This window comes from Pan paniscus, chromosome 9 (assembly GCF_029289425.2).
Source record: "Pan paniscus chromosome 9, NHGRI_mPanPan1-v2.0_pri, whole genome shotgun sequence".
Taxonomy (NCBI): Eukaryota; Metazoa; Chordata; class Mammalia; order Primates; family Hominidae; genus Pan; species Pan paniscus.
Window position 1 is genome coordinate 16981400 of NC_073258.2, and position 19311 is coordinate 17000710.

A 19311-nucleotide genomic window follows, 5' to 3' on the forward strand; every position below is an offset into this window, starting at 1 on the left:
CAAACGCTATGCTGGGAGAACCACTGCTCTCTTCAGAGCTATGAGACAGGGACATTTAAGTCTGCAGAAGTAGTCCGTTGCCTTATGTTCAGCTATGCCCTGCCCACAGAGGTGAAGTCTAGAGGCAGTAGGCCTTGTTAAGCTGTTGTGGGCTCCGCTCAGTTCGAGTTTCCCACCGCTTTTTTACCTACTCAAGCCTCAGCAATGGTGGATGCCCCTCCCCGAGCCAGGCTGCTGTCTCCCAGATCAATCTCAGACTGCTGCGCTAGCAGTGAGCAAGGCTCTGTGGGTGTGGGAGCCGCCGAGCCAGGCACGGAAGAGAATCACCTTGTCTGCTGGTTGCTAAGACCTTGGGAACAGCACTGTATTTGAGCGGGAGTGTCCCATTTTCCCAGGTAGTCTGTCATGGCTTCCCTTGGCTAGGAAAGGGAAATCCCCTGACCCCTTGTGCTTCCCAGGTGAGGTTATGCCCCACCCTGTTTCTGCTCGCCCTCTGTGGGCTGCACCCATTGTTCAACCAGTCCCAGTGAGATGCACCAGGTACCTCAGTTGGAAATGCAGAAATCACCCATCTTCTGCGTCGATCCTGCTGGGAGCTGCAGACAGGAGCTCTTCCTATTTGGCCATCTTGGAATGCTCCAACATTTCTTTATTTCTGGCTTTCACATTGGCATTCTTTCCCACTTTTGTGTAGTTCCAATTTTTTGTTTAGTATTCTTATGTGTTTTTTTTAAAACCAAATATCTTGGAAGCACTATTAAAGAAATTAAAGTTTAGATAGGGAAACAAATCACTCATTCCCAGTAAATAGCATTATGTCATGCATTATTCCATTTTAGAAATTCAGCTTTGACTCCCTATTTCAGGTGACTGCCAGTTGGCTATTTCAGGAGTAAGGAGCCAAACATCATTTACACAAGCAACATGCATGGGGTCTTGCAACACAAATGGGTCAGTGCTAACTCAAGGGTGCTGCCTAAACTGGGGGGAGTGGGACTTGTGTTGGAAACAAACATGAGCGGAGTAGCTGACAGATCAATGGTGTAATACTGGAGTAAAAATCCCCAAACTACTACAGACAAGGATTTTAGGGATTCTTTCCTGTTCCTAAACTATGTTCTAGCCTCCTGGATGCCCAGCTACATAACTATCCCTGGGTCTGGGATGAAATTTGCACTTGAAACCCACCAAAGGCTGCCGTTCTTCCACCTCAAAACACAAATCTAGCTACCTGCATTATTGCCTGAAAGCCTCTAGATATGGCCTGGAGAAGATGTAAACTCTCTCAGACTCAGTCTCTTGAGCTGGTAACTCTGGGTGAATGGAGGCTTAATATAAATAGAACAAGGGGTTCTTCGTGATCACATAATCCTGTCTACATGCTCACTTTGGGGAAAATCAGGATGTCATGGGCTTCAGAATCAGAGTTTAAAAGATTTATAGATGCCTTAAGAAGCAAAAGTGAACACCCTTACTCCCAACTCCATGAACTTGCTCAGGTAACTTGTCCGAGGCCATATATCTAGTAAGTGAAAGAATGAGATTAAAATCCAAGTTGTCTAACTCTCAATACCTATGTACATAACAATTTTGCTAAGTGAGAATTCTGTCAAGGTCCATGCCAAATAACCTCATGCATGAGAAAATCTTGTGAAGGGCTTACTGTCAGAAAAAGGTAAGGATATCGATGTTTACCCGCACCCTTCACCATTCTCCACCTTTCATGTCTACCCTAAATTTAGTCAATCCTCTCATTCTTTACATAGAGCCCTCATTGGTTCCTCACTATAGATTCATGGCTTCATACTTCACACCCAGCATAGTACACATGCATAAGTGGGTCCTAGTTCCGGCTCAGTAGAATCATCTATAATGGCACATCTATTTTTTAGATCCCTCCCATTAGAGCAAGAGGATCCAGCAGGATGGAGAAACTCATGAACACTAAATTACAATTGGAGAGGGAATTTCAGTTATGTGATAGAGACTGTTTCCCAGAACTAGACACTTGGGCAAAACTGTCTTGGCCATGAAAAGGCTGAGCTATCACCAAGCTTTTTGGGAGTAGCAAGGAAAACTGTCTCATTTATCACCACCTCTTTGGGACATTTGTTTGGGAGAAAAGAGTGGACTTTGTTTTATATTATCTTCCTTGACCTGGTACATTCATTGGGCGGAGAGCTCCGGGCCAGGCTTTCCAGCTCCTTTTAGACTTCCAGAGGTATGAAAAAAAAAAATCATAGTAATAGAAACTGATTTCTATATATGTATATGTATATATATTATTTTTCTTGTAATTTTACAGTCTACAAAGTGTATGAAATTTGACCTTTTTTTGATGGGAGGAGTAGAAAGTCATGCTCATAATCTTGGAGTAGCCTTTTGGAAGGTACTAAAAATGGCCGTTGGCGGTGATAAAGTTTAAATAAATAAACTTGGATGTGCAAGACAAGAGGCTGCAGATACTGGTCTAAAGTGCAGGTAAATATATAGAGAAAGGCAGAACCCAGCCTGCATTGAGTGCTAACTGAATTTACACTGAAAGCAGGAACAAAGATGGTGAGTGTTTCTCATGGATTAGGTGTGGGCTCAGCAGACCAGAGCCAGCCTGGAGCCATTTCAGATTTCACGTGAGTTCCGCTCAGAAAGATCAAGTGACCCCAATACAGGATGGGTTCACCTGATTTCCATGGCTGTGCGGGGAGACATAAGTAACCAGTTGAAGGTCAATGCTCCACCCACACTATAGATGTGGGGGTTTGATGTGGGGGCTTCCAATGTACCCATGAAAGCAACTGTGAGAAGAATCATCAGCTTGGAACATCAGCCAGAAAGAGCTGGCTTTAAATATTTGCCACAGCTAGAGGTAACCAATGCAAAATTACATTGGTGCCAGTCAGGTAAGACATTTCCTGCTCCCTCTTATTCCTCTCACTGTTTTAACCCTGGAGGATCCAGAGGCAGCCTGATGGTGAGTAAGGAAGGAGAAGTAATTCACCAGGTAGGTAAAGAGAGATGAAGCCAGCTAAGCACCCCTCTCCCACTGTAAGCACTTTAAGGGGAGAAATTTTAAATGAAATTTGGAACTTTGACTCTCACACTTAAATTATTGAACTTTTAATTAACAAAAGAGGACTATCCATATGACGAGATGTAATCAGATGACTTTATTATCTAGGAGTGATCTGCTCTAGATTTCTTTCAAGCAAAGGACCACTTCCTCCTCAAAATGGGCAATGAGGAGAGATGGAAAAGTTATTTTTTATTGCACCCAATGAGTCCACCGACTCAAAGTGCTTAGGTGTGTGTCACAGTGTTTTGTGCTGAATTTTCCTGTTATTTGCAAGGGTTCTAATACCTTACAAAATATTCCATGCACAGACTAAACATCAAATATTCCTAGCTAATTATTCAAGTAAGACAAAGATGGAAATTATTAGGCTTACTAAAAGCAGCAAATATTTAGCTTCAGTAGATTCTTATTGGACTTAAGCTGGTTGACTGTTTAATTACAAATTCAAGAAACAAATTAAGTATTTATACAAAATGCAGAAATGTAGTGACAGGGAAAACAGATCTATAAAATTATGAATTGGAAATCAATATCAAGAAATATTCCAGGAATTCAAATACAAAGAGAAGTTTTAATTCCATAGATCTGGTGACAGGGATACAGCTTGTGGCTTGATTCCTTTACAAGAGAAAAAAGACTGATGCTTAACTCTCTTTTGAGAAAGTTAGCATATAGTCTTCTGTTGGATCCCTACAAAATACTCTGAAAATCATTCTTAGCAAACTCTTCCCACCATTAAAATACATTTCTTCTAAATGTCCTTTCCAGTAAGCTGAGAGAGATAGAGTTTGAAGTAAATATTCATATTCATTCTTAGCTCACTGCAGCCTCCACCTCCTGGGTTCAAGTGATTATCCTGCCTCAGCCTCCTGAGTAGCTGGGATTACAGGCATATGCCACCACGCCCGGCTAATTTTTTTGTATTTTTAGTAGAGACAGGGTTTCACTATGTTGCCCAGGCTGGTCTTGAACCACTGACCTCAAATGATCCACCCACCTCGGCCTCCCAAAGTGTTGGGATTACAGATGTGAGCCACTGTGCCCAGCCTAATTCTACTTTCTTGACTGTTATATTCTGTAGAATATATGTGACATCTCTATATTCAGGCCTTTCTAGGGCCCCAATGCAAAGATAAAAATATTTGGGGCACATGCAATTTTAGTCCATTCCTTGTAATACGCTAGAGGTCACATGAGAAAAAAAGGTAGTTAGAAGTTAGATTTTTCTTGAAATCACCTCTTTTTAAAAATTAATTATTTTCAACTTTTTTGAGTTAGAGGTACATGTACAGGTTTGTACCTGAATATATTATGTGATGCTGAGGTTTGGGGTATGAATAATCCCATCATCCAGGTAAGGAGTATAGTACCTAATAGTTTTTCAACCCTTGCCCCCTTCCCTCCCTCCTTCCTCTGGTAATTCCCAGAGTCTACTGCTGCCGTCTTTATGTCCATAAGTACCCAATGTTTAGCTCCTACTTATAAGTGAGAACATGTGGTAATTGGTTTTCTCTTCTTGTGTTAATTTGCTTAGGATAATGACCTCTAATTGCTGCAAAGAACATGAGTTCATCCTTTTATGGCTGTGTAGTATTCCATGGGTTATTATATATACCACATTTTCTTTATCCAATCCACCCCTGATGAGCATCTAGGTTGATTCCATGTCTTTGCTATTGTGAATAGTGCTGTGATAAACATGAGAATACATATGCATTTTTGGTAGAAGAATTTATTTTCTTTTGGATATATACCTAGTAATGGGATTGCTAGGTTGAGTAATAGTTCTGTTTTAAGTTCTTTGAAAAATCTCCAACTGCTTTCCACAGTGGCTGAACTAATTCGCATTCCCATCAACAGTGTATAAGTGTTCCCTTTTCTCTGAAGCCTTGCCAACAGCTGTTGTTTTTTGACTTTTAATAATAGCCATTATGACTGGTGTGAGATGGTATATCACTGCAGTTTTGATTTGCATTTCTCTGAGGATAGCGATGTGGAGCATCTTTTCATGTTTCCCGGCCACTTCTGTGTCCTCTTTTGGGAAGTGGTCTGTTCATGTCTTTTTTGTCCATTAATTTTTTTATTTTTTTGAGACAGAGTCTCACTCTGTCACCCAGGTTGGAATACAATGGCGTGATCTTGGCTCACTGCAGCTTCAATCGCCCAGGCTCAAGTGATCCTCCTACCTCAGCCTCCCAAGTAGCTAGGACTACAGGCATGCAACACCATGCCTGGCGCTAACTTTGTTTATTTTTTATAGAGACGGGGTCTCACTATGTTGCCCAGGCTGGTCTCAAACTCCTGGAATCAAGCAATTCTCCTGCCTCAGCCTCCCAAAGTGCTGGGATTATAGGCATGAGCTACTGTGCCTGGCTTCTTTTGCCTATTTTTAATTAGGGTTATTTGTTTTTTGCTTGTTCAATTGTTTAAGTTCCATATAGATTCTGGATATCAGACTTATATTGGATGCATACTTTGCAAATATGAAAATATTCACGTTTTCTCCCAACGTGTAGGTTGTATGTTTACTCTGTTGATAGTTTCTTTTGCTATGCAGAATCTCTTTAGTTTAATTAGGTGTCACTTGTCAATGTTTGCTTTTGCTGTAATTGCTTTTTAGAACATCATAAATTCTTTCCCAAGGCCAATGTCTAGAATGGCATTTCCTTGATTTTCTTCTGGAATTCTTCTAGTTTCTGGTCTTACATTTAAATTTTTAATCCATCTTGAGTTAATTTCTGTATATGGTAAAATGTAGGGGCTCAGTTTCATTGCCCTGCATATGGCTAGCCAGCTATCTCAGCACAATTTATTGAATAGAGAGTCCTTTCCTCATTGCTTATTTTTGTCAACTTTGTTGAAGATTAGATGGCTATAAGTGTGCAGCTTTATTTCTGGATTCTCTCTTCTGTTCCATTGGTCTATGTGTTTCTGTACCAGTACCATGCTGTTTTGGTTACTGTAGCTTTATAGTATAGTCTGAAGTTGGGAAATGAAATCACCTCTTTTCAGGATGATCACCTGGGCCCAGGGAGGTCAAGGCTGCAGTGAGCTGTGTTCACACTGCTGCACTCCAGTCTAAGCTACAGAGTGAGACCCTGTCTGAATGAAAAAGAAAAAAAAAAAGAATCTGTTTTGAAATATTTGTCAAGACCCTCAGGGAGAGATTTCAAATGTAACAATTTATAGTTTAAAAACCTTAAAAATCCAGGATAAATAAATGCAGGCCTACAGGACCAAACCTTATCAAAACTACTGATGTATTCAGTAATTGGATGTTTCTAATTCATGTGCATCAAAAGCCTTTATCATGAAACAGAGCTATAAAAAGAAATGACAACATTAAAAAGCAGAGAGGCTAAGGACTTTTTCTTGATTTTTAATTCTGACATTTATTAGCTGTATAATCTTGTAGAAGTTGATACACCTGTTTTCTGCTAGGTAAAAAGGGAATATAGTACCTTCTCTCCACTGGAATTCTGTATCAATTATAAGGCAAAAAGGAAAAAATAAATAGCAGTCACAATATCACCTGATAAGCTGCTAAAGGCCAGAATTGAGGATGTGGCTTAGATGTGTGGGAATAATAGGCTTACTGACACATAGCCCCAGGCATACAGACCAGCTGGACCTGCTGGTCTCCCTGTGCAGGAGCCTGCCCCTGTAAAATATATGATATAGAGGAACAGAATAGAGTGCATACTCTCTGTGGATATTATGTTAAAATGAAGGAGGAAGGAGCTGAGATGAGCATTGTAAAATTCTTCTTCCAAACTTATCAATAAGGAAAGTCACCAGTGTTTCCCTGGGGAGGAGTGAGAGAGGTTGGCAGAGAGCCGACAGGAGTATTGTGCCAGTGAAGCTCTTTCCACAAGGAAAGAAACACTGGAGTAGAGGAAAAGTTTTCGCTCTGAACATTTCCCAGACTCTAATTCTTTTAATACATTGGGCTTGACCATTTAGCCTATATTCCATCAAGCTGTAGCTATCCTCTTGTGGAGAAGAGATCAGCAGACTATCAAGATAATTCTATTCTTACTTTCACAAGGCTGTTCTCCTAACACTAATTGTGATGCTCTGTGGGTCCTCCTGGTACTGTCCAGGGTTGCTTCTGACCCCAGAATGCTCTGAAATAGGCCAGAGTAATACATTAGATAAATTAACTTGTAGGCAACATTGTACCCCTGGCTGAAAATCAATTTCCCACCCCAGATGATGTCTAGCCACGTTGTCCTATTATATAGTATGTAACTTTGGGTCCACTGAGAAGCAGATGCCAAGAAAGGATGAGAAATGGAAGAGATTTATTGACGGAGGGAGCAGGTGAAGGCAGGGAATGCCTCCAAAGCATGGTGTAGGTCTGACATCTGTGCAAGAAGAGAGGGAAGGAAGGACAACTGGGTAGGAAGAATCTTAGACTGCAATGCAGCAGTTCTTAGAAAGGTTAAACCTGGCTGATGGAAAATCCTTCAGCCAAAGTTCCTTGTTGGAAGAGTTCTATTTCACTGGAATGGGCATGTTTTAGTACCCTAGTCATCTTCAGTCATTGGTAGAAGCAGCTAGCAGGAAGTGTGGCCTCAGTGTGAACATGATGATGGGTCCAGAGGCCATCAGTCCATTATGATCCTTACAGCAGGAAGTGTGAGCAGTGGATTTTCATGGATGTAACATGTATATAGCCCATCAGAAGTTCTACAATGGCACTGAATGACAGCATAAAAACACCCCAATAATAGTGTATATAACAAGGCAGGCACAGTGGCTTATGCCTGTAATCCTAGTACTTTGGGAGGCTGAGGTGGAAGGATCACCGAGGCCAGGAGTTTGAGACCAACTTGGGCAACATGGTGAGACTTCATCTCTACAAAAAATTTAAAAATTGGCCAAGCTTGCTGGCATGTGCCTGTAGTTCCAGCTGCCTGGGAGACTGAGGCAGGAGGATCTCTTCAGCTCAGGTGTTGGAGGCTGCAGTGAGCTATGAGCCTGGGTGCACTTAAGCCTGGGTCATACAGCGAGACCCTGTCTCTATTATATATATATAAAATGGACACAGGAAGGGGAACATCACACACCAGGGACTGTTGTGGGGTAGGGGGAGCGGGGAGGGTTAGCATTAGGAGATATACCTAATGATAAATGACGAGTTAATGGGTGAAGCACACCAACATGGCACATGTATACATATATAACAAACCTGAACGTTGTGCACATGTACCCTAAAGCTTAAAGTATAATAATAATAAAATTTAAAAAAGGCAAAAAAAATTATATATATATAAAATATGATTATATATGTTAAAAATATATAATTATATGAATATAAAGCAAGATCCTGTCTGTATTTTATACATATAAAATATATATGATTATATATGTTAAAATAATTATATATAATATAAAAGTATACATATTATGTATAAAATATATAAAATAATAAGATGCTTCACATCTGAATATAGACTTCTTCCCATTATCAAATTCCAGGGAGAAATTACAGTAAAAAATATTAGATTCCCTTGCAAGTTAAGTCTAAATAAGTTAAAACCCAAAGAGATTAAAGCCCTAAATCAAATTCTTTTGACTTTATGAGTTAAAGTTTAAAAAAGTTAAAGTACAAAACTTGTCTTTCCTCATTTCTTACTCTACTCAGTCCTGGTCAAGAGAAGGCAGATGTGGTGTTCGTTTCCCTCAGTAGCGCAGTTCCTAGAATGGATGCAGTTCCTTCAAGAACTCAGAATTTGTTTTCATGATCCCCACTTAATAAAATAAAGTCCAAAGAATTCCTAGAGCATACTGAATTATAAGAGTTCTAGCTCAGTCACTATGCAATTTGGAAAGCAAGCTAATCCCTAGATTGTAATGTTGATACTATAGGAAAATTATGGTTCCAGATCACATCACTTGGTGAGTCCAAAGACCATATCAAAGTTATCTGCATAACGATAGGTGGATGGAGATAATCCAGGCTTGTCTCATCAGGATTCATTCATTCATTCATACTGCAAATAATTACTGAATACCTACTATGTATCAGGAGATATTCTAGCAGCTAATAAAACAGACAAAGATTCTTGCCTTCATGGAGCAAAATTGCATTCTTTTGGGGAAGACCTTTTTTAAATAAGATAATTAAATATTTAGCATATTAGTGACATGATAAGGAGAAAAAAATAAAAGAATGGAGTTATGAGATGTTGAGAGGGGATTAGAATTTTAGCTAGGAGAGCCAGGGAGACTATTTTGAATAAAAACCTAGAGGATGTTAAAGAGCAAGCCATGTGCCTATGTAGTGAAAGATCATTTTAGGGTGGAGGAAATAGCAAATGCAAAAACAGGAGGCAGGAGTATTCCTGGAGTGTTTACAAAACAGCAAGGAATCCTATGTGGCTGGAGTGCAGTGAGCAAGGTGAAGAGTGATGAGATGAGATCAGGGGGATACAGAGGGCAGACCATGTAGTGTTCATTCTGATGAGATAGGAAGCCAGTGCAGCGTACAGAACAAGGTACTGACTTGAATTAACACGATCACCTGGATGCTTTGCTGAGAAGAGACTCTAAAGGGTAAGTGCAGCAGCAGGAAGACCATTTAGGAAACTGTTGCAATAATCTAAAGAAGACATGATTGTGGCTTGGACCAATGTGATAGCAGGGGAGGTGACAAATGGTTGGGTTTCTGGATACAGTTTGGTGGCAGTCACAGCCAATTTTCAGGAGTCAGGAAATTGTGAGCTTAAACTCAGTTGGGAGAAGTCAGCCATCAATAAGTTAATCTTTTACTTCCAATATCAGAGGAAGAGCCACTTCTGCATACTATCTGCTTTCTCAGAGAGCGGCATTTGCAACACCTCTGGGTTCTACAAAAGTTTAAAAATCTTCACATGATGGCAGCCCCAATTAATATGTTTTACTCAAAGTGCCTTTCCTTTATAACATATTCAAATCCTCTTAATTTTATTTTCCCATTGAGTCTCATGTTTCTGGCACCCCATGCTGATAAGAGTGGGGCTGTGTCTAGTGACACAGCCTCCGAGATGTCTTATGAACAGGTATCTCAATCCTGTGCCACAGAGGCTATTGCCTGTACCTCTTGCTATGGCCTAAGACCTGCCTCCTGCTTCCTACTATTGTAATCACCCTCAGCAGAGACGTGAATTAAAGCTGCTTTGGAAACATGTACTCCTTTCAGTCTAGTGAGTGTCTACACCTATGTCATGTACTACATAAGACCTTATCTTGTCTTCACTTTGAATGTCACAAGCCTTGAGTGGCATTTCTTTCAGTTACATTTTTTTCTCTGCAGGAAAGGGTTAAGCCTCTGGTGTTATATATCCCTCCTTTGTCCCATGACTATTTTTCAGAAAGGTTCATCTGATTTCATGATAATTCACCTTGTAACTTAGGTTAATCCCTTTCTTTTTGTGCCTATGACAAGGCTGGTATGATTTGCTGGATTTGAGCATCTTCTTTCCTTTGCTTTCTTACACAGACATTTTTCTTTTTTTCTCTTGTTTTCTAGCCTAGACATGCGTTTTTCTCACATGCTCCTCTAGGTTTTGTTTTGTGGGGGCTCACATAGTGAGATGTGAAATCTATGCATTCTGTGTTTTATCAAAAAGCAAAGATATTCTCACCTTCACCTTGCTGAGCTGCATAACATTTCCAGGAGACAGTCACCTAGTAGACCAACATCCAACATAGGTCTGGATTTGACTTGTCATTGTCTTTTCCCAGCCTTGGAGGGCCAAGGCCTTTACCACTCTGCTACTGGCCTTGCTGAGAGCTGACCATGAATACATGCTTTTTGCAGGGTGGAATACCTGAAAGACAATGGAGAAGGGAAAAGGAACATGAGTTATATTAGATCTTCATCAGACATCCTGTTCCTCATCTCAAACTCACCAAACTCTCTTCTCCTCTCCTGGGGGTAAGTAGATACAGGCCAGGAGAGTTACTCTAATGGATGTTCCCCACGTGGAGGGAAATATCAAAAGTGAGGAATAAGTGCTTCCCCAGGAAAGTATGTAAAATACTTAGCACAGTCCTTAAAATGAGGTTAGTGGTCAATAAATGTTAACTATTATACAGCAAAAGAATTGAAAAATTGAGAGAAAATTAGTTATGTTCTGTGCATAGCTAAAGTGGAAAAGTATAAATAGTAGAGATAGGGCAACAAAACAAATTCTACAATGAAGGATTTTTTGTTTCTCAGTTTTTAGAGTAAAACTCTATGCCTTAAACTGTCCTTAAAATCATCTATGAATACAGCCTGTCTCCGATATGGAACCGGCCTCTTGACAAATGAATACAATTAGGTCAGGTGTGCATTTTTTTTTGTTGGATCCCAGGACCACAGATTGGGTTAATCCTAATCTTTGGTAATGACACATACTCCTCACTAGATTGTTCCTTCCTTTCCTCCTTCTTCCCACCCTCCCTTCCATGCTCTCTCTCTCTTCTCTCCTTCTTTCCCTTTCTGCTCTGCCATCTTCCCAACTTTGTCTCTTTTCAAAGGAGTCTTGTAACATTGATACCTTATTTTGAGTGGAATAGAACTTTTGGATTCTCCAGCCTCTATCCCCTTCCTTTCCCAGGCAATTGTCTTTATTTGTGCTGAGTTTGGAGTTGGAATAAACACTGAAAGTGACAGACTTGCCACATCTGGAGGAAAAAACAGCTGTTTTTTGGTTTCCCCCAAAATTGTAAGTGCATCTCTAAAGCTGAAAGGAAGTGCATGGTTTTGACTCAAACTTTGCCCTGTTTGCCAGCCCCAGGGAGTCTTGGTTGAGCTAGGAGGAATGTAACAAAACCTGACAAAAGACAAGTATGATGTGGTGTGAAGTTTTATTATGAAACTTATGTGTAGTTCTGCTTTTCACCCAGTTGTGTCATAGGAAAACAAAACATTCATTTCAGTTTTTGCTAACCATGGTGTTTAGAATAGCAGAAAAATATAATTTGTATTTAAATATTATGTAGTGTAACACACAATTCTCATAAGATGTTGAAATTGTATTATGTATTGATTCATAAGTCAGTTTTAAACTATTTCCTTACTTTCCTTCAATTGAAAGTATGATCATATATGTATTATTGTGTACAATATATCTATATAAAATATATACATTTAAAACAGGAAAGAGACATTTAACTATCATATAAGCAGTTTATCTGCATTAAAGAAACATTAGATAATGCAGAAAATTAGAAAAAAAATGTATGGAGCAGTTTCTTAATTCATTCTACTAGCAACTGATATTGTGCTAGGTGAAAAGAAAAATACATAGATGACTAGGACATAGACTGTACCCTCTAGGAAAGAGATATAAATAAAATATTTTTAAAATATTCAACAGAAATTTAAAATTTGTCAAGCATTTTTAGTATCCTCTGTATCTTCCTGCTACCTTTAACTTAGTCATTTAGAGTAGGCTGTGTTTACCCAGAGATCATATGATCTGTGGGTGACTGGGCCTGGTCATAATTTAACTTGAGGTCCAGTCCTCTTTAGACCATGTGCCTATACTTCCTTCCTTAGAAAGGGCAGGAGTTAGGAAGAAATCTTTCCATTTATTTTGTGGGCCGGGAGGGCTGGGCAGATGAGTGATAAAAGATGCAGTGTCAATGGTGCCCATTGAAGACAAGGAACTACATTAAGATGGAGATAGGGAAGGAACATGGTTATGCAGTGTATTAATGACTCATTCCAAATTTCACTGGATGGACAACCACCAAAGCAGAACATTTTTTCTAAAGTTATTTTGAATAGAGGATTTTAACAAATAAAGTCTGTAATAAAGTTAATAATGTAAAATACAGTAATAAACTCAATAATTTTAAATAGGTTTATTAAGTCACATATTGGTCATGTATAAAGTTAGGAGTTAAAAATCAATTTTTTTTTTAAATTGAGATGGAGTCTTGCTCCAGGGAGGCAGAGGTTGCAGTGAGCCGAGATGGTGCCCAGGCTGGACTGCAGTGGCACCATCTCGGCTCACTGCAACCTCTGCCTCCCAGGTTCAAGTGATTCTCATGTCTCAGATTCCCAAGTAGCTGGGATTACAGGTGTGCACCACCATGCCCAGCTAAATTTTTTGTATTTTTAGTAGAGACGGGGTTTCACCATGTTGGCCAGTCTGATCTCAAACTTCTGACCTCAGGTGATCTGCCCACCTCGGCCTCCCAAAGTGCTGGGATTATAGGCGTGAGCACTGTGCCCAGCCAAAAATCAACTGGTTCTACTGTGCCTCATTATGTGGTATTAAGGACAGACTTCCATTGGTTTCAGATAATCAGAACTATATTTCTGAGATTTCAAAATAATTATGTAGGAAATTACACAAAAGAAGTAAAGTAGTGAAACCCTATACCTGTGCTCATTTTATACAGCAAAGAACTAGAAGAACAGTATTTCAGTTCTTTTTAAGTAAGGTGGTTGAGGCCTCTGGACACAAAGGAGAAACAGGCAGTTGTCTAAATAATTCTGGCATCTTCCACAAATGAAACAAAAGTAGACCATTTGTAATTCTCTTGATTACAGTTTTTCATACATTTATATATATCACATTTACAACAAAATCAAAATTACTTTATCACACTCTGCTGCTTTCATTTATCCTTCTACCTATCCATTCATCCAGTAAATATTTATATTGAACTTACTATGAGAAAAGAACTCTGCTTGTCACAGTATTATCAAATGTCTCAGTTGAAGAACAATTGCATGTCACTGGGATATGGGTTTAAATAATAAAATGAAGCTTTTATGGAAAATTTGGATATTATTTACAAAATAACCAAGTGTTAAATATAACAAGCAAACAGTACTCAGTTTTAAAAACTGAGGGTTGTTTGTTTTTTTAAAAAATACTCCTAAACTACCATGCAATTCTGAGTTAGGAGTTTCTATTATTAACAAACAGATGAAAAACTCTCCCCTGGTAAGAAGTGTCATCAGTGGATTTATTTCCAACTCTGTGGTTTATTTCATTATATGATGAGTAACATTTTTTCCTTTGTTACAGAGGTTGAGAAAAATTTGGTGAATATGTTTCATATAAGCTGAAAAAAAAAACCCCAAATAATGAATTGTTCTTCTCCAGACTGTACATCTGGCTCCTAGATCTCTCTTCAGAGCCTGGCCTTCTACTGTTCATTGCCATCTAGATATTTCTGTTAGTGATCCATAGGCATAATAAACTCAGTACGCAGAAAGATGAAATCCATGCAGTCTCACACAAAGCTACTCTGCTTGAATTTTCTCTCCTAATTAATAGTACCACCATCGATCTAGTTTCTTAAGCTAGAAATTTGATTCTCATTTAGAGCCTGCCTTTTTCTGCATTCCTCATAGTTACTAGGTCATCCAGTTCTGTTCATTAAATCTTCAGAAAATGCCTAGAATCTTTGCTTCCTTATCACTGCCACTGCTTTAGTGCCATTCACCTTTATCTTGCCTGGACTATGGCAAAGATCCCCAAAATGATCTTCCTGCTTTTAGTCTTTCAGTACTCTAGTCCATCCTTTACACTGCCATTGGAGGGATCTTTTTCTAACTTAAACTATGCTCATGTCACTCTCTTTCTCTGAAAGTTTCTGAGCGGATCCTCATTAACTACAGGATCGAGTCCAGTCATTTTAGCATGGCACTTAAGAGCCTTTATAATCTGATCCTAACTTTTCTTTTCAGACCCATCTCTCCAGAAGCATCATGTGCTTCTGCCAAATGGGATTGCTTGTCTGAATATATAACCCATGCAAGTTCTTTTGTATACCTATGAGATATTGACAATGCTATCCTTTTGCCTAAAATGTCTTATTCACTTCTCTATTTGGTAAACCCCTACTTATCCTTCAGTGCCTATCTCAAATATAACCTCCTTTAAAAGGTCTTTTATGAAATCTTAAGAAAGTGTTAGTCCCTTCGCTTCTGTGCTGGGTTGTTCTTTGCTGGCCACTTGAGATCCCCTCTCCAGCATTCTCTACTTGCCCTGCGTCCTCAGAGGTTGACCTCTTTGGATGACAGTAACAGGTTTCCTTGTCCTCTGACTTTCTGGTAGATTTGAACAGTGGGACACCCTGAAAGAAACTCAGAGGACAGAAGAGTACAATTGTAATATTTTCCTACATCCCTCTCTTCCAGGCCTTGGATTGGCAGGGGCTGCATTACCTGAAACAGAGTTCCTGTGAGGTAGCTCTCTCCTATAGCTTGCTTTCTGAAGTTTGGTAATAGCTCTTTCCCTTTGTTTCTTCAGGCCTAGGTGTAGGAGCAATTTTCACTGTTGATGCTTCACTGTCCTTAACTGCCTATACCTTTGTAAATAAATTCCTTATTAAACTCTCTTTAATCACTCCTTTTCAGTATGCCATCTGTTTCCTGTCCTGACTGGTCCACTTCTGTGGTACCATTTAGATCTCTTTTTAACTGTACTTAATACTTTGTATTCCAATTGTTTTAGCCTACCTGTTTGTTTCCCTCATTGAACTCCTGAAAGGCAGATCTGAATCCAGGGAAAGAATCATTGTGACTAGGTGGGAAAGAGCCTTCTCTTCCTAGGAGGGTTTTGCAAAGACCACAGTAGGACACGCAGAGGCCAGAGCAAGAGGGGATCTCTAGAATGTGCAGATAACCTGAGGGACATGGGATTAATCTTTGAGAATCAAGTAAAGAGCTGCCTGCCTGCCTTACCCATGGAAATCAGAGGCATCAACCTCAAACCAATTTGGGCTGAAGTCTGAGATGCTTGGCTTGGCATCTGGCACCTACTGATACAATCTTCCAAATTTCATCCAGTAAAGAGCCAAGAACTATAAACAAAAGGGCAACGACTGTAAGAACTGTGTAAGATTTCTTAAACTTCCCTAACTATTGGAGGTGACAGTTGGAGGATCCCAACAGTATTTTTTTTTTTTTTTTTTTGAGACAGAGTCTTGCTCTGTCACCCAGGCTGGAGTGCATGGTGCCATCTTGGCTCACTGCAACCTTCACCTACCAGGCTCAAACTATTCTTGTGCCTCAGCCTCTGAGTAGCTGTGATTACAGGCAAGCACTACCATGCCCGGCTAATTTTTATACTTTTAGTAGGGATGGAGGTCTCACCATGTTGGCTAGGCTGGTCTCGAACTCCTGACCCAAATGATCTGCCTGCCTCAGCCTTCCAAAGTGCTAAGACTACAGGTGTGAACCACTGTGCCCGATCAGATCCCAATAAATATTAATAACACTTTTTCCTGCTTGAGTTTTCAACAAATTGAGAAATAAGATTACAATAGATAAAGGTTAAAATAATAATAATAGTAATGATAGCTCAAACTTCTGGAGAAGTTATTTTGTAACAGGCACTGTTCTATGTGCTTTAGATATGTTAACTCACTTAATCCTCACATCATCCTGTGAGTAGATACTATTAGCCCTATTTTGTAGGTGGAGAAATTGAAGCCCCAGGGAGGTTAAGCAACTGACCCAAAGTCTCATGGCTATTATTAAGTAGCAAACCCAGGGTATGAACCAGTTTGGCTCCAGAGTCTATGAACCTAACCACTACATTATATTGCCTCTTGAGAAATAACACATTTAGTACAGATTAAACTGATGGTGGAGAATGTGGTTTGTATCTATGAACAAAAGGGATTCCTAATAGTGAATCCCTAGTCACAGACAGTGCTGGACTTCTCTAGGCTTTCTTACATGAAGCCAGTCTGTGAAAAACACAGGGCATGGGAGAACAGAAGTTATCTTCTTTTCAGACTGCCTGCTGAGAGTGGGTGTGGAGGGAGAAAATAAGGGGCTTGTGTTGCATGCCCACTTTCTTTTTTCATACTAATCAATCAGATTAAGTAATTTCTCCTTCTCTGGGAAGGAAAGAGTTGAGGGGTGGACAAAGTTTAGGGAATACCACACTAGTGGAATCTTCTCCATCTGGAAGGAAACGCCAAAAATTGGGAAAGGATATTTCCCCCAATGTAGCATCCCTATATTTATTACTGTTAATTTCTTTTTTTAGTTCTCAATATCAATGCTACATTGTACTATAATCATTTGCTTGTCTGTTTCTACTTCCCCCTTCCTTCCTCAACTATGTGATTCTAACAGCAGAAATCTTTTTCTATTAATCTCTGCTTCTCCAGTGACTGGCACAGGGTAAGCACTCAATAATTGCTTGTTAAATGAAAGAGTGAATGGACATTTCTCTCTAATTCTGAGAGAATACAGAAGTAAGAATTTAACACACACTGTTAGCTCAGAAATAGGTTAGCTGCTTCAGAAAATCAGCTACTTGGTTTGAGTTCATCTTCAGCCTCTTTATTGTCCTTTTTTTTTGAAATATATATATACGTATATATATATATATGTGTATGTGTGTGTGTATATATATATGGGGTTAACAAGTGAGCTGGACAAGCTGAAAGCTTCTTACTGTTACCGCTGCTGTGACTCATGGCTTTACTGAAACTGGAATCAGGAGAGGTGTAAGGAACAACACAGCCTGGGAGCTTGGCACATACCTTGATTATTCCTTGCCTAGGAGAGAGAAGTACAGTGTGGAGGACATGGGCTTTGGTGTCAACCTGGTTTTGAAAATCCATTTTGCAACTTACTAGCTGATGACTTTGGCCAGATTATGTTTGTAGCATAGAAACTATGTTCTAGTAGTTTTTAGGCAATTTCCTTCTGTGAGGACATCATTTGCTTTTCAGAAAGATTCCCATTTGACCGCTTTTATGGAATTACTCATGCTCTAGCCTATGGCCTCCTTTTCCATTTTTGAAATCTGCCTGCTTTATCTTCCAGACATCAGATTCTGCTGTCTGATAGCATGTGATTATCGAGAAATGTGATTATTCCTCTTACTTCTTTAATTTATCCTGCTTTTCTAGCTTGTGATTGTATCTCAATTAACTATTTCCTTAGTTACTGATTGACTTAATGGAATCCAGCTTCATTGACATAATTTGTGAACTTTGGCTACCACTAACATCTGTTTGAACCACAGTAGCCTGTCAAATTGCCCTGATATGTTTATTGCCTCTTCTAGAACTGCTGAAGTTTACTATCAATGGTCACTTCAAAAATGAATCAGTTATTTTAGCCTCTCAGTAGAGTTATCCAAATGTAATACATGTTTCCTTGAACAATCAAGCCTGTATGTTTTGTACCTGGTAACACATATTTCTGGGAATACTATATGGAATTATCCAAATCCTAAGCATCTAAAGGAATGGTCATTTATAAACCAGGACACAAAAATTAGTATTTTAAAGATGTCACCAAGGCCTGGTTTTCCAAAACTGAACTCCTACTGCATTACATTATAGACAAATGACAACTTGTTGTTAACTGGCTTCCATTTATTATTCCTTTCATGGTCCTACTATTCCAATGAGTTAAGTTCATTCTATTTTTCAAAGTTTGATTCATAAATTCAGAAACTATTCCCTGAAGGATACTAAATAGTAAGTAACAGTGACATTTGCTCACATTTGTGTATGATTTTACAGTTTATAAAGTATTTTTGCATCCATTTTCTCACTGGATTTAAGTTCTGTAACAGATGATCTTATACAGGCATATCTTTAAGCTACTAGAATAATAATTCTTGGGTTGATATTTTTGACATGCTGGTATATTTCTGCCTCCACAGCCATTGTGCATTCATTCATTATTCCTTCATCTAGCATGTATTGAATCTCCCTTTGTATTAAGCACTGTGCTAGAAATTCTGGAAAAAAGATGAATAAACATGGCCCTTACATTTAAGCCAGGGGGAAAGGCTTAAAATTAATCAACAAAAATATGATTTAAAAATACTGTAATATAGGCTGGGCATGGCAGCTCACGCCTGTGATCCCAGCACTTTGGGAGGGGGAGGCAAGCAGATTGCTTGAGCTCAGGAGTTCAAGACCAGCCCGGGCAACATGGCGAAAACTTGCCTCTACAAAAATAAAAAAAATTAGCTGAGTGTGGTGGTGCACACCTGTGGTCCCAGCTACTTGGTAAACTGAAGTAGGGGAGCCAGGAGATCGAGGCTTCAGTGAGTTGAGATAGTGCCACTGAACTCCAACCTGGGTGACAGAGAGAGATCCTGTCTCAAAAAAAAATCTGTAATATAGATTTATACCACATAAAGAGCTAAAAGAATACACGAAGAGGAGAGGTTAATTCTGGCTTAAACCTAGGGTGACTCAGCTTCAAAGAAGAGGTAATTATAAAGAAAAACAAGTAAAAGCCTGAAGAAATTAAG

At 39.3% G+C, this 19311-nt stretch overlaps 1 protein-coding gene across 1 annotated transcript in view; it reads right to left on the reverse strand.

Moving 5' to 3' along the window:
* PSMA1 (proteasome 20S subunit alpha 1) overlaps positions 1-19311 on the reverse strand; it is a 138692-nt gene that overhangs the window by 95308 nt on the left and 24073 nt on the right. Inside the window, exon 2 of the mRNA XM_034932202.3 lies at positions 10705-10890. Coding sequence (XP_034788093.1) covers positions 10705-10725 — 21 coding nt within the window. The 5' untranslated portion in view covers positions 10726-10890. The remainder of the gene's footprint in view (positions 1-10704; positions 10891-19311) is intronic.